This window comes from Mytilus californianus, unplaced genomic scaffold (assembly GCF_021869535.1).
Source record: "Mytilus californianus isolate M0D057914Y unplaced genomic scaffold, xbMytCali1.0.p SCAF_2, whole genome shotgun sequence".
NCBI classification, from domain to species: Eukaryota; Metazoa; Mollusca; class Bivalvia; order Mytilida; family Mytilidae; genus Mytilus; species Mytilus californianus.
Window position 1 is genome coordinate 133,084,268 of NW_026262668.1, and position 17,426 is coordinate 133,101,693.

Consider the following 17,426-nt stretch of genomic DNA (forward strand, 5'->3'; position numbering starts at 1 on the left):
CGGGGGTCCACTAACTGCCATAAGAGGGGGCCACTACAATCATGCTTCACCCCCCCCCCCCCCCCCCCCCCCCCCCCCAATTGGATCAGCCTATGAATATGGGGTCAGTAAATTCCATATGGGGTGAGAGCGAATTAACACGGTATCCACGCGGTCGCTTATAATATTTCTAGAAATGTATAGGAGGTAAGATAAATTGTAATATACACAGAACCGTCACATTGTATATCAACAGATATTATATCCAGTGAAAATAGTAAAATCTACAGAAACGTCGCATGCAATATGTTACATATTATATACACGTAGCACTCATACGTTCGCCGAAATGTATATTGGATATTATCAGCAATGTCTAGCTTAATAAATATAGGAACGGTCGGCACTAATATAACTGTTGAGGATACTGGATAGTGGTTAGGTGTTAAAAGTCATCATTCACATATAAAAGCCATGGAATATATGTCTAAAAAAAATTGCATTACGCACATGTTATCAGTAGCTGATTATTAGCTATTTTGACGTCTCTGTTTTAAAAGCAATGATCTATATTTGCAATTCAATTCAATTCAAACTTTGAAAGTTTTATTTAAAGTAAATAATTACCATACAATTTGTTGACTTAAAACAACACGATGCAACGTGTTAAGCTGAGATGCTCACTTGAAACTACAGGACGTACAGTTGAAATTTTGTAATGTTAAGCTACGATAGCACGATGTTATATCATTATAATGTCACAATAGGCTTATTATACAATTTGCTCATTTAAAACTACACAACGTACAGTTGAAAGTACGTGATGTTAAGCTAAGATAGCACGTTGTTATATCATTAGAATGCCACGATAGGCTTACCACACGATATGCTCGTTTAAAACTACATGACTTTCAGTTGAAACTAGGTGATGTTAAACTAATATAGCATGTTGTTATATCATTTGAATGTCACGATAGGCTTACCATACAATATGTTAATTTAAAACTACACGACGTACAGTTGAAAGTATGTGATGTTGAGCTATGATAGCACGATGTTATATCATAATAATATCACGATAGGCTTGCCATACAATATGCTTATTCAAAACTAACGATGTACAGTTGAAAGTACGTGTTGTTGACCTAAGATAGCACGATGTTATATCATTATGACGTCACGAGAGGCTTATCATACAATGTGTTGACTTCGAACTACACGATGTAAATTTGAAGTAGTTTGGTCTTGACTTGAAACAGTAAAATGTTAAGTTATAAAAACAGAACGTAAAGTCAAAATAAAACAATGACAGGATGACATATGCTTGTGCAGAATTAAAGATTTTTGGTGTTGACTTCGAATATAGTACAAATATTAGCTCGTTTTATGTTAAATTGAAAGACACAATAATGATGCGTAAAACATTACAGAATTATGTGAATTAAAACTGCAATTCTATGGAAAAGAATGAGGGACAAATCCCCAGGATTTTTTCTTCTTCATTTGCAAGTTCGGAGGCAAAATGATATACAAAGAAAGTTTTCCATAAAAATTAATTCATAAAGAATTACCCATCGCTATATATTACACTTGAATACAGTTTTGCCGTATATTTTACATGTTTTGTTTGGATTTTTTTTTATGATTAAAAACCAGACTTTTTTTATGAACAATATTTAAGAAAATATTTATCTATGTTGTGTGTTAATATATACAACATAATATTGTGCTTATAAGACTTATGACTGTGAGGGTCAAATTTTACTCATATAAAATCACATCTATGTAAGAGTTATCGGAGAATTTGTATCTACTACTCCCGTTTTCCCCGAAATAAAACATAAGAATCTGGAGTCTTAATCTTAAAATACAAAGATCAACTGATATGACAAATAATACGCTAAAGCGTAGGACTGAGAGGATCAGAGCTATATCAAAATGTGACCCCCCCTTTCCGGCCTTGTTAGAGGTATCTGAAAATTTGAATTTTCTTTTCCACGAAATCAAACAAAAATAATTGACAGGTGGAAGAATCCTACTGCATGGGGACAACCCAAACATAAAGTATGGTAGATTCTGTTGTATACTTTTCGCTCATACATGAAGTCTATATGAAACCTAATGAAATCTGACCTAGAGACTCCAGTCTAAATCGTCAACTTTTAAAAAAAAAATCATCATTTACAGCAGTGTCAACCATTTTTCCAGCACCAAGTAAGATAGTGCCCAGGTTTATGTATATATCCACTCGGAGAATATTTCATTTTTTTAAATTGGTAAAGTCATTAATGGACAATGACCCCTATAACTTATAATAAGAAGCCAATTAATGATTTCCGTCACTTATTTTCTTGTCCATAGTGATTTTCTTGGTTCTTTGCAGCTTCTCTCTATCTATATGTGTTTTCAGAGAAAAAGAAAAAAATCAAAAATCTGTAAAAATTGTTAAAGTCCATGAATTATTTTGGATGAAAACTTTTGTCCTGCCTTTTTTTAGTTGTAATCTCTGTCACGCCTTTTTATTTTTCACTCTATTCGGTCCTGCATTTTTTTTTTTAGTTTATTCTGACTTTTTTTTTACATAAATTGTCATCCTGCCTTTTTTTTTGCCAAGTTGCTCATCCTGCCTTTTTTACTCAAAACTCCTGTCCTGCCTTTTTTTCAAATTTCATCCTAGCCCCCCCAAAAAAAATCAAATGGTAGCTCCCTAAGATGGCGGGACACCCGACCTACCCTAAGGGCAATATATCTAATGAGGAAGAAATTTACAATTTCGGTCACATCGAGTTACTTGTAGATCTAGCTCCTTTTGTTGAAAAGTGTTTCTGTTTTCATTTATCTATCTATTATACTGTTCAGGGGGAGGGGAGAATCGAAAAAAAAAAATACACAAAAATGGATAAAAGAAGGCGAAAGATACAAAAGGGATAGTAAAACTCTTAACCGAACTGACAATGTCATGACAAAAACTCATTAGCCGAAATAAACTAGAGAAAAAAGATCAAAAGCCAAACAACAGTATATTAAGCGCAACATATAGAAAACCAAAAACTGAGCAACACGAAACCCTCAAAAAAGGGGTGATCTCAGGTGCTCCAGAAGGGTAAGCAGATCCTGTTTCATATGTGGCACCCATCACTTGGCGATTTTGCAAATAAAGAAGGAATGTGTTATAATTTTCGAGGAGCTCCCAAAAAACATGAATTACAGGGTGTCAAATCGATGAACGTGCTAAAATAGGCTCCTTTTCATAAAAAAGAATTGATGAAAATGTATTTGTATTTAATGTACAGTGGCAAATATTACATGCATATAAGGACGAGAATATGTAAGTGTGATATGAATAGGAATAAATCTTGGCTCTGTACAAGACATATTTTGCTTGCTTAGCCGATTTTTAACAAACTAGTTGATAAACCATCTCTGACAATCTATGGAAATCCAAATAGCATCGGGTTTGATTAAGTCCAGATTTTTTGGTTTTATTTCGGGGAAAAGGGGTACGTTTTACGTACAGTGGCAAATATATCATGTATATCAGGACGAGAACATGTAAGTGTGATATGAATATGAATAAACCCTGCTTTGTTACAAGACATACTTTACTTGCCTAGCCGAATTTTCAACGAACTAGTCGAAAAACCGTCTCTGACATTCTATGGAAATCGTAATCGCATCGCTTTTGATTAAGTCCAGATTCTTTTGTTTTATTTCGTGAAAAAGAAAATTCAAATTTTTAGATACCTCTAACAAGACCGGGGGTCACATTCTTATATAGCTCCGACCCTCTCAGTCCTACGCTAAGCGTATTATTTGTCATATCAGTTGATCTTTGTTTTTTAAGATTAAGACTCCAGATTCTTATGTTTTATTTCGGGGGAAACGGGAGTAGTAGATACAAATTCTCCGATAACTCTTACATAGATGTGATTTTATATGAGTAAAATTTGACCCTCACAGCCATAAGTCTTATAAGCACAATATTATGTTGTATATATTAACACACAACATAGATAAATATTTTCTTAAATATTGTTCATAAAAAAAGTCTGGTTTTTAATCATAAAAAAATATCCAAACAAAACATGTAAAATATACGGCAAAACTGTATTCAAGTGTAATATATAGCGATGGGTAATTCTTTATGAATTAATGGAAAACTTTCTTTGTATATCATTTTGCCTCCGAACTTGCAAATGAAGAAGAAAAAATCCTGGGGATTTGTCCCTCATTCTTTTCCATAGAATTGCAGTTTCAATTCACATAATTCTGTAATGTTTTAAGCATCATTATTGTGTCTTTCAATTTAACATAAAACGATCTAATATTTGTACTATATTCGAAGTCAACACCAAAATTCTTCAATTCTGCACAAGTATATGTCATCCTATCATTGTTTTATTTTGACTTTACGTTCTGTTTTTATAACTTAACATTTTACTGTTTCAAGTCAAGACCAAACTACTTCAAATTTACATCGTGTAGTTCGAAGTCAACACATTGTATGATAAGCCTCTCGTGACGTCATAATGATATAACATCGTGCTATCTTAGCTCAACAACACGTACTTTCAACTGTACGTCGTGTAGTTTTGAATGAGCATATTGTATGGCAAGCCTATCGTGATATTATTATGGTATAACATCGTGCTATCATAGCTCAACATCACATACTTTCAACTGTACGTCGTGTAGTTTTAAATGAGCATATTGTATGGTAAACCTATCGTGACATTCAAATGATATAACAACATGCTATCTTAGCTTAACATCACCTAGTTTCAACTGAAAGTCATGTAGTTTTAAACGAGCATATCGTGTGGTAAGCCTATCGTGGCATTCTAATGATATAACAACGTGCTATCTTAGCTTAACATCACGTACTTTCAACTGTACGTTGTGTAGTTTTAAATGAGCAAATTGTATAATAAGCCTATTGTGACATTATAATGATATAACATCGTGCTATCGTAGCTTAACATTACAAAATTTCAACTGTACGTCCTGTAGTTTCAAGTGAGCATCTCAGCTTAACACGTTGCATCGTGTTGTTTTAAGTCAACAAATTGTATGGTAAGCCTTTCGTTTCAATATAGTGGTGTAGCATCGTGTTATCTTAACTTAACATCATGTACTTTCAACTGTACATCATGGTGTTTTAAATCAACAGATTGCATGATAGACCTATCGTAATATCACAATGATATAACATCGTACTATCTCAGCTCAACATTTATTAATAACAAGTCAGCACCATACATTTTAGCTATTCACTTTATTTTTTATCATAGCTGTCGATGTGGATGACTGCGCAGTATCCATCTGCAAGCTAACATCATGCAACGTCAACTTCACATCATGTACTTTAAACCCAACGTTACGTGTGTTTGGCATATCATCACAACATCGTGACTTATCATTATACTATCACGACTAAAGCACTTGTCATTGCAAGTCAACATTGCACAAATTCAACTTAGCATATTGTAATTTAGAGTTAGCATTTTGATGACTCAATTCAACATCACGCTGTCTTAACTTTACATTTTAAGCTTCAGCATAACCTTTTGCAAATCTCTAATATATAACAGCTGAGGCTTTCCATACAAAATAGATACACACATACATGAGCCATGAAAACAACACAATTTTAAAGATACAGTGCATGGTAAGATAACATAGACGACACATAAAGATCATAAAAGTTAAAAGTGTAATTTCAGTCATATTTGAGAAATATGCATGTAAAATAATGTATATCTTAAAACATAGCATAAGTTAGAATATCAAGCACAGCAAAAAAACAAAAAAAAACCCCCAAAACCCCAAAAACATACAAATCAAGCAGTCAAACAAAATAAAAAAGTATTTGTTGTAGTTTTTATTTTTATACCAAGAGAAGTTATTATACATAAAGTATGATAAAAATAAATAAACCGTAAATGTAATGGCTGTCCATTTGAACATTTTAATCTTTACTATATGTTTTATTGGAGTGAAATATCCCGTTGCCTATCAAGTCAGGCAACAATTCGACTTGTTACTTCCGCTGTGTCTTAGGGTGTTAATAAATAAATAAATATCGAAAACAAAAACAAATTTTATAGTCTGCATGTGATCCGATAGCTAGCAAATTTCATTCATTTCGTTCCATCTGAATGAAGTCGTTTCCTGAAAATCGGAAAGCAATCGTTTCCCAGAATGACGCTGAAGGTAAACAATCTGAAAGACAGCGTTTCCTAAGATTTTTTTCAACGGTCATTAGGGGAAAGAAACACTAAGTAGTTAATACAATTCAATATTACCTCAACAGGAAGTTTTACAAAAAATCAGTATATCAATCATATTTCATGTCAACACAAGAGCATTTACTATATGGCTGTTGAAACCCTAAAGGACGAAACTTCAACCTTCAGTGGCATCGACCCTATGGTTGTAAAAACCAATAAAAGATACCAGGATTATAATTTGTTACTACATAAGCGCTTTTCGTCTACATCAGACTGATCAGTGGCACACAAATGAAACCAGTTGAAATGTCAAATCAAATACGAATTTGAAGAGCATTGAAAACCTTAAATTCTAAAAAGTGGTGCCAAATATGACTAAGGCCATTTATTCCTTGAAATAGAAAAATTTTAGTGTTTCGAATAGTTCAACATTACATAAACAGGAAATTAACACCAAAAAATGACCATACCAATGACATTCCAAGTAAACACAAAAGTGCTGACTACTGGTTAGGGTATACCCTCTGAACTGACCTGTCAGGACTGTGACAGTCTATATCACCAACTGTCCCCAAGAAGGTCATTAAAAGATTTATAGAAGGAGATTTTCTAGGATAAATCTTGAAATCACCACATTTGTCCTTCCCTACTCTACGCAGTGGGACTCGTCAAAGATTCCAGACTTATAATTTGATTTGTCAAACGCGCGTGACTTGTATAATAGTAAATAACTCATCACTGGCGCTCGTATCAAATCAGTTCTTGGGTTTAATCAAATATGAAGTTGAAGAGATTTGAAAACTTAACTTTCCAAAAACTTTATGCCAAATACGGCTAATCCATAGATAGAAATAGAAAAATTAAGTATTTCATATAATTCACATTACCGCAACAGGAAATTTACAGAAATTACCATATCAATGATATGTCATGTCAACACAGGAGTACTTACTACATGGTTGGTGAAACCATCGGGAGACCAACGTCCAACCAGCAGTGGCATCGATCAAGTGTTTGTATAAACTCGTCAAAGATACCAGGCTTATAGTTTGGTACTTCAGACGCGCTTTTTGTCTACACAAAACTCACCAGTAACGCGCAATTCAAAGCAGTTGGAATTTGAAGAATCTTGAAAACCTTTAATTCCAAAAAGGGGTGCCAAATATGACTGAAGCATTTATTCCCGGTAGTAGAAAAAGTTTAGTGTTTCGAATAGTTCAACGTTACATAAACAGGAATTTAACAAAAAAAAAACGACAATATCAATGATATTCCGTGCCAACACAATAATGCTGACTACTGGGGTGATTTTACCCTCGGAACTGAGGTAAAAGTGGCACTGTTGGCACGGCATTAAAACCTGTTTCATCCCACTACTTTCTGTTGAAACATTAAAAGTATCTGACTATGTCAGTTTATATCACCAACTTTTTGATACCTACTCTTGGTAGGACTCACCAAATATTCAAGGCTTTTAATTTGGTACGCCAGACGCCAGACGCACGTGAATTTTATTTAAACAATCAGTGGATCTCGAATCAGATCAAAATAAATATGAAGTCGAAGAAAACCAAAATGATATTTCCTGTCAACACAGGAGGACTTACTACATAACTGGAGAAACCCTCGGAATGAACGTGCAGTGGCATTGAGCCAGTGGTTGTGAAAAGCAAATAATGATACAAGGTTATAATTCGGTACGTCAGACACGCTTTCTGTCTACATAAGACTGATCAGTGGCACTCAAATCAAAGTATTTGGAAGGTCAAATCAAATCAAATACGAAGTTGAAGAGCATTCAAAACCTAAATTTCAAAATTGATGTGCCAAATCATAACTAAAACCGTATATGCTCGGGAGTAGAATATATAGATAAACAGACAAGTCTTAATTTTAGGACCCCTATGACGTTTAAATATTAACCATCCTTCGTTTGGGCTAGCGAGTTACCCATTTTAACATATATCAGAAATGTATCGGAAGAAATTTAAACATTTTTTCAACATCTGTTTAGCTAGATGAGTCCGGCATTTTTAAGACACTTATGGGAAACATCTCGACCGTCAGAAAAAATCCAACGTAGATATTGCGATATTTCATTGTCAGTTTCTCCTAAATTTCTACTTATTCAGTAAAGAAAGGTTGTCCTGGAAACTTTGTTTTAAATTTCGCAATCGGATATTAGGTATACCGGTTAGACGATTTACACTAACCTATATTAATGTATAAATTTGTGTATGTCTTAGGGTAAGATAAAAGACATAAACCAATTCGATACTTTATTAAACATAATCACAGGGAAAGACACGTCAACGAATTGTAAACAAGTATAATACACACCAGGAACTTTAACCCTTCCGGTTTACAAAGTTCACTCCAAGTCCGGGGTTTATGTTGCTTACATTTAGGTATCTGTGTAGTTTGTGTGGACTGCTGTTTGTAAGTAAGTCTTTTGTCTTATGGATATAATGTTGTCTTTCTTTTTCGACTAATGGTTTCGATTGCCCAAAACTTTTAACGTTGATTTGACGTAATATCACAAACCATATTTTTTAACCATAAAAATTTTTGTATAAAGAAACACGTTCATCGCTATAAAATCTTATGCCTTATATATGACTAAAAAAAGTTGACGATTGAATACCCCAAAAACTAGTAAAGCCATACCCGTATTAATGTGGGTGACCAAGTATAGGCATCATCGGTGATTGTCGTTATATCTTAGTGTTTTTATCGATGTAGATAGAAGCCACTTGCAGACTGTGTCATTCACAGTTTGCCTTTATTCGTAAGATTTTAGAGATTAACATATGGAAGACACTTTTTTGATTTAGAAATACCATACCAGTTATGTGTAATTTGTAATTTGTCACCTGATTCTTGTTTTGATTGATTATATTTTTCGTCGTCTTCGCTTTTCTGAGGAGATAGGATTTCGTCTTCACTACTCGCTAATGGTGACAGAGACTCGTCTGTTGTTCCGGGAAGTAATAATTCATCTTCAGAACTTGCCGGAATGGGAAAGTTGGTTGATAGTTTCTCATCTAAATAAAGTAACAAAAAAGCTTTGTATGAGTGCGGTCAAAATGTGTTATGCGCATGTATATTATCTAAAATATCTAGATATGCAGACATCGCAACAAATGTGCTTGTTGACGCTGGTTTAAAATGTCTCTGTATATCAAAACTGCATATATATATATATATATATATTATATGAAAAAAAAGGCTGAAAATGCGCTAAATATTTATATTCAATATGAATATTCACATTTTGTCTATTAAGACATCAAATTGTTTAAAAATGTTCTCCATAGTTTCCTACCGGTTTCACTGTTTCACAGATATTCATGGATATGGTTGCTAGCGACGTCGTCAGGGGCGATGTTATTAGCGATAACATTATTTAATCCTGAACGTCATAATATAGTACAACGTAGGTACTTAAAACGAAAGTTTAAGTATGTATCTTAATGCATTTAATCTTGTATCCCTTAATTCTGGATTTGAAATGATAGTACATATGCGTTTAGCTAGCTTATATGGTATATTTACTCTCGTATGTTTTGGATGACAGGATGTAAAAAGTAGATATTGTTTGGAATCAGTCGGTTTATAGAAAATGTCTGTTTCTATGTTTGTTCCGTTTTTTTATGATAAGAATGTCTAAAAATGGTAATTGGTTACTATTGTATTCCATAGTAAATTGAATGTTCTCGTTTATTTCATTGAGCAAATCTTTGAATTCCATTAACATATCTAAGCTGATATTCCATAAAATAAAACAGTCATCTAAGTATCTTTTACAATTTTCCATAAAAAACTTATAAAACAAATGTCCGAATTTTCGTTGTGATCTCCAATACATCTGGATCTCGAGGTATCCCATCTCTAGATTGGCATATGTAGGTGCAACTTTTGTACCCATTGCAGTGCCTGATTTTTGGCGATACATTTTGGTGTCAAACATGAAAGAATAAACCGAAGTCCTTCAATTATAATTTCCTTTTCTATTCGGTTAGGTAGTTCGGTTTTGTATTTTTCTATCCAATAATTAATTGCTTCTATTCCGTATTTATATGGAATATTCGTGTAGAGACTGACTACATCAAATGAAACTATTATAGTGTTACATTTCTACATTTTTCGGAAGATAGTTCAACACATCTAAGTCGTCTCTTATAAAACTTGGAACGTGTTTCAATAAAGGTTTGAGAAGAATATCTAAAAAGTTACTCAGTCTGTGCGTTTCACATGCAGGACCAGCAACTATCGGTCGCATTTTAAGATCGTTGAGTGCACATATATTTACACAAGAACTTTTGGTATGATTGCATGCTTCTTTAATCCTCAGACTTTTGTGAATTTTGGGTAGTCCATAGATCTGACTGGTTTTACATTTGAAATTTGTGATGTAATCGCATTCTTTCTTGGTTAACCCTTTACGATACAAATTTACTAATACAATTAATTTTGCAATGATCTTCTGTTGTTTATAATTGTTAACATTCTCATAATATGTATAATCTTGAAGCATATTAAGAATTATATTTTTATAGTTATCAGTGTCCATTATGACAACAGCGCTACCTTTATCGGCTTCTTTTATCACAATGTTTTTATTGTTTTGAAGATCGCTAATAATGTTCCAGTCTGTTTTCTTTAGGTTCGATTTAATTCGTGGAAGCTGAATATTTTCGTAAGGAAAATCTGTAATATATTCACAATATTTATCAAGGGTAAGGTTTACACCTTTAGAAGGTGTATAGTCGCTTTTGTTTCTAACTAAAGATTCATCTTCATTGTCTTGGTAAAAAAATTCTTCAGTTAAGCGTAGTTTTCAGCAAAAATTAGAGATATCATCTTGTATTTCTGTATAGTTAGATTTTTGTGGTGTGGGAGTAAATTTCAATCCACTTGATAATATGTAAAATTTATCTGGAGAAAGTTTTTTCGTGGTTAAGGTTAAGTTTATTAATTTTGGTATTGGTTGGTCTGGGGGTTCCATCTCGTGTCTTGATATCGTTGGCCCAGATCTAAATAAACTGCTTCGCTGAGCGCAGCTGGGTACGCCCGCAGAGGTTCAACCCTGAACAGTTGGGGCAAAAATGAACACAATATTCAAGCTTGATACAGGTCTGAATTTGGATTGTAATTAAATACTTGACATATTAAAGGTTTCTGAATAAATGTAGTCAAAGAACTAGAAATTGGTTATATGAATTGAATTTATATTCAATTAAAGATTTCTTCTTGTTGTGCAATACACTGTGCTGTTGCTCAATACTTAGTAAATCTGTTGTCAGACTATAAACAAATAAAGTTCAATAACTTCTCAATGTTATATCAGAAATTTATAAAAAACTAAAGGGAGGTCATCTTCATAGATATAAATCAGTCATCAAAGTTTAATGAAAACTGCTCTAAGCACTTTAAGGATATTATCCAAAAAACTTGAAAATCACCCCTTTTTTATGAATAAAATCTTATAACTCGGAAACTTATAATCTAAAATTTATAAAAATCAAAAGGGAGCTTACAACAATATATATAAACAATTTACCAAAATTTCATTAAAAATGCTGAAAGCATTTTTGAGTTCTTGTCCGAAAACTGGAAAATCCCCTTTTTGTAATGAATAAAACCCCATAAATGGTAAACTTATAGTCTAAAATTTATAAAAATCAAAAGGGAGCTCATGTTGATAGAAATAAACAATTCACCAAAGTTTCTTGCAAATTGGTGAAATTGTTTTTGAGTTATTGTCCGAAAACTGGAAAATCCCCCCTTTTTTAATGAATAAAACCCCAAAACTCGGAAACGGTAAATTCGAAATTTATAAAAAACGAAAGGGGGCTCACGTCAATAGATATAAACAATTCACCAAAGTTTCATGCATATTGGTTAAAGTGTTTTTGACTTAATGTCCGAAAACTGGAAAATCCAATCCCCCTTTTTTAATTGAAAAAAAACCCAATACTAGGAAACTGAAAATCTAAAATTTATAAAAAATGAAAGGGAGCTCAGGTCAATAGATATAAACATTTCATTAAAGTTTCATGCGAATTGTTTAAAGCGTTTTTGAGTTATTATCCGACATGTTGAAGACGGACGGACGGACAGACGGACGGACGGACGGACAGACGGACGGACAGACGGACAACGGTATACCATAATACGTCCCGTAAACGGGCGTATAAAAACGCGTTCTTTTTCTCCTGATCATAAGGTTGATAATTATTATTGTTAAATCTGTTGTTTCGATCGTTTGTTCTATATTCTGGTTCTTTTTTTCTGTTTTGAGTTTGTCCAAAATAGTTATTCTTGGAGTTATTATTTCTCCTTGGTTCAAAGTTATATCTTTGTAGTCGGTAATCATTTTTCGCACCTCTGTTTCTATTCCTTTCTCGTGATTGAGAATTATTTCTTCTATATGCATTAGTGTTGGTTCCTCGATTAGGTCTTGGTGTGGATTGACCTTGATCTCTAGTATTTTTAGATTCTGGTAGGTCTTGTCCAACGACTTGGGCATATGGTTTTGGATACCGTGTTTTCTTTAGAAACGGATTTTCTGAAGAGTATTCCTTGAGAAATTGGATTTCATTTATTAAACCAAACATTACTCTTTTCCCATCGTTGCAGGGAGTTTAATTTTTCTGTCTGACATTCATCTTTCCACAATTTACAGATTTGTTCTAGAAGATTTCCGTCTGCTTTTTTGGCAAATTCTTCAAACATTAAGTCATCAATGTCTTGATAACATTTTTCATTTGACCCGGCTCGAAATTGTAAAAGTTCCAAATATATACAAGTCTAAATTGAAAACAACGTTCAAACCTATGATTGTGTTGGATAAAAACCGCAATTTTTTACGTGTGCATGCAAAGAAATTTCTTGGTAGAGGGGTCTAAATACAGCACAAACAACATTTTCCAAAAGACCAAAAACGTGAAAAAGTATATTTTGCCAAAACGCATTTGACTAGCAGGCCGAACAACGGATGTTCTTAAACACTGATGACTGCCATGGCGATTGCCAAATAAACGGATCACCAGATGTAACAAAATGGATCTTAAATATTAATTTAATACCAAACAGAAAACAATAAACTTGCGGAAAAGATGGTTTACCGCAAACATGAGGTGCAAAAATTGGTACACCATATCCGGATTTCGACAATTAATGTCTCTTCAGTGATGTTAGGAATCGAAACGGTATTTGGAAGGCCATATAATTTACCTCAATTTAGGATAGACTCTTGAATTTTGATATTAATTTAATACCAAACAGAAAACAATAAATATATATATATATATATATATATATATAAGTCTAGAGATTTGCACAACGATACTAATATAGGATGGTATTATACGAAGATGTTGTTAATAAATCGTGTTGACAAATATTTCGGCTTAACAAATAGCCTTCTTCGGTGTCAATTATTTTAACAAGTATCAACACGATTTATTAACAACATCTTCGTATAATACCATCTTATATTAGTATCGTTGTGCAAATCTCTAGACTTATATAATTTTTTTCCTTATCTGCACAGTATCGTCTATTCTAGACGATCCGGTACATAGTAAATTTGCTGGTTGGTCCTTTTTATAGACTTCTATATATATATATATATTACTCTTTAATATCAGCCCATTGCAATATATAACATACATTTTAAGTAAAACTTTTACTTTCCAATGTTGTCTAACATATTTTGACATTCTACCTTTTGGTCATGGAGTTGTTTGCCCTTTTTCGTTTTTGAAGTTAATCGACTATAAGTATGAACTTTAGAGTAGATTTTATGCAGTGACGTCATAAACAGTACTAAAAAAAGTGCTAAAAAAAGTGATTTTGTGCATTGTCTAAAGGAAAGTATAAAATTTCAATACAAAAAATTAATAATAACGATGCGAACTTATATTAATTACACCAAACGACAAGACGCAACAACAGTTACCCTAATTTCTTCGACTTAAAGCACACTGTACTATATTTGGATACATTTGGTGCATTACCGAAATCTTAACGCTTTGGTTTTGGTTTTATTTTCATATTTTCCCCCCTCGATTTCGAAAAAAAGAATCGCATATCGATTTATAAAGCAAGGTATGGTAATATCTCTGTAACATGATATCCTCCCAAATATGCATGTACTATCTGCTGCTGGACGATAGAAGCATTCAATCAATCAATCAATCGACCTGAACTGTCATAACGACGCTGTATTCGTTGTGATTTTGATCTTCACTTAGTCGAGTCAGGTCAATATAGCGCAAAGTTTTCGCCCCCCCCCCCCCTTTTGCCTCATTTCCTTTAAGAGTGCGCTACGGCCGCGCGAGTGGCGTATCCATCTCTGTGTTCGGATTAACTTTAACTCCGACACGAGGGTCCACATAAAAGAAAACAAATTCTAGGATTACAAGGTCGAGGTTTTATATTATTTTCATGACCCCTGTTTAGATACTTATGACATAACATAGTAACCCTCTCCAGGGAAAATATACATGATTTAAAGAAGAAAAAAGGTCCTAATAGAGCTTGGACAAAATTTAATCTAAACTAATATTGCCATTCTAGTGTCTAAAAACTATGCTCTTTAATAATCGCATAATCTTAAGATAAATGAATGTGACGGAGACTCCAAATAATCTACCATAATCGCCGAATACAATACAGTTTTATATGTAATTCAGTTTTGATTGGATATCACATCTGCCGTCAATTACAAGGTTGACCGTCGGATACAATGACAACAACCATTTCGCAATCACAGTCTTCCGTTCTGGGACATTTGAAATGTTTTATTTTGTACAGTTTACGAGTATTGCATTAGAAAATGAATACCAATGCTGTATTTGAAGAGTTGAGGCGTTAATTGTCGAAATCCGCGTTTGGTTCAGTAAAATTGATACCGTTAATGTTATTGACACCGTCAAATCTCTATCTCTATTTGACGGTCATAAATATACGCTTCGCATCGCCAGTAAAACTTCATTTTCGACCGTCTCAAATCTTCGGTCATAGTTCCGATGTCAACATTTTAAATGCAGTTCTAAACTGTAACACCTTATTGTCAATTAATTTTCATTCTATCACGAAGTATGTCACTATCTATAAGTAGAATCATATCATCTATTTATATTTATATCATAATTATATGCAAGAATTACCAGCAAAGGAAATAGAAAACAATTACATGTACCTGTACCCTCATCTTCGTCGGTACCAGAGGGCGTCGACTGTTCCTGAATAAGATCCATTCTATTTTACAGGTTAAAACAGCTCGTATAAACACTGTTATTGTTGTAAAGTATTCAGGAAGGAAGTACAACGTACAAGTCTTTTCACTTTATTAAACTAAGTTATTTACAACATACCTACTGAGGGATAAAGTCAAGACAAATAGTTATTGGTTAAATATCGAGTTAAAATGCATTCACCCAAGGTATCAAGGATGCAAAGGTAGATACTATCTTGCTTTCAGTAAAAGTATGTTCTTTTTCCAGCAACAAAATTACAGTTGGGTCTTTTTCACAACATATCTTTCAATACACACTACAAATTACATTAACAAAGGAAAAGGATGAAATACATCCCTTGACGGGGATGACACGCTATTGGGATGTGGGATAAAGGGGGTCAAATAAAATGGGGATATGGGATAGAAGGGGTAAAAAAAGTGTGATTTAGGTGAAAGAATTTCTGAACATTAATTATTAAAATAGCGGGATTTGGCAAATAAACACCCCGTGTCACCCCTCTGCATTGAACAATGAGTGTGTGTGTGTGTGTGTGTGTGTGTTTCTGTTTGTGAGCGTGTTTATACGAAGGTGCTAGGTTATTTACAAATCGTAATGCCAGAAAAATACGACCAATGTATGAGAATGAAAAGGAAGATATATAACTGTATTTCAAATAGTTTTTAACTAAACTAGGGTGGCAGATCATTATAAATAGTCTGTCAAATGGATTTGAAAATTATCATTCCATTCATATCAGATGAGAAGAAAAAAGGGCACAATTGCTTGAAATGGAAAGGCATCGCTGCTCTTTCAAATTGCCGTTCGGAATTTTATTGTAAGAATGTTTTTAGGTATTCAGTTTGGATTTAAGTACGTAAAATATATTTATGAAAAGTAATTTATATATATGTGGCTTTCCTACTCATGGCTATCTCTCGAAGGTCAATCTCGAAAAACAACACTATTATGTTTCTTTAATTTTTCTACATAAATATATTTGGGTATTGCCCAAATTCGTGTAATTGTGCACTAGTTATGATGTTGTTATGTGAAATTTGCTATACAGTGCAGCTGCCGATGGAGTAAAGAAAGGCATGATTTCATATCAGCAGATAGTACTTTGAGTTTGATGTCAGTAACTGTTAGCATTCTTTGAATTGGTATTGTTTGTAATAGATTTGTGTGTATGTTTTTTCTATTTTTATTTTACCGTTATTTAGAAAATTATGCGCTTTCTCCTAACCAAATTTTATTGTGCGTCTTTTTATCTACAAATTCACTTTTGTTATTTCGAGATTGAAAGAGACCGGGTTGCGATCTCAACCATTTGTTATTCCCGTCACGTATTCATGTGCACAAATATGTGTATTCAATTCCTGGAACCTCTGCAGTTTTTTTTTGTGGTACCTTCTTTTTGGTATTTTGGGAAGTTGGTGTTGATTGCATTTCTTAGATAGTCTCTCTTATTTTTGGTATTTTGGAAAGTTGGTGTTGATTGAAGATCTTGGATAGTCTCTCTTATTTCTGGTATTTTGGAAAGTTGGTCTTGATTGTAGATCTTGGATAGTCTCTCTTATTTTTGGTATTTTGGAAAGTTGGTGTTGATTGTAGATCGTGGATAGTCTCTCTTCTTTTGGGTATTTTGGAAAGTTGGTGTTGATTGTAGATCTTGGATAGTCTCTCTTATTTTTGGTATTTTGGAAAGTTGGTGTTGATTGTAGATCGTGGATAGTCTCTCTTCTTTTTGGTATTTTGGAAAGTTGGTGTTGATTGTAGATCGTGGATAGTCTCTCTTCTTTTTGGTATTTTGGAAAGTTGGTGTTGATTGTAGATCTTGGATAGTCTCTCTTATTTTTGGTATTTTGGAAAGTTGGTGTTGATTGTAGATCGTGGATAGTCTCTCTTCTTTTTGGTATTTTGGAAAGTTGGTGTTGATTGTAGATCTTTGATAGTCTCTGTTTAATTT

The 17,426-nt window shown here is 33.4% G+C and overlaps 1 protein-coding gene across 1 annotated transcript in view; it reads right to left on the reverse strand.

Annotated features, from left to right (window-relative positions):
* The window catches only part of LOC127731080 (formin-like protein 3), an 85,109-nt gene extending 69,555 nt beyond the window's left edge, over positions 1-15,554 (reverse strand). Inside the window, exons 1-2 of the mRNA XM_052239941.1 lie at positions 15,421-15,554; positions 9,083-9,253 (exon numbers count right to left, since the gene is read on the reverse strand). Coding sequence (XP_052095901.1) covers positions 9,083-9,253; positions 15,421-15,478 — 229 coding nt within the window. The 5' untranslated portion in view covers positions 15,479-15,554. The remainder of the gene's footprint in view (positions 1-9,082; positions 9,254-15,420) is intronic.
* Positions 15,555-17,426: the final 1,872 nt, after the last annotated feature.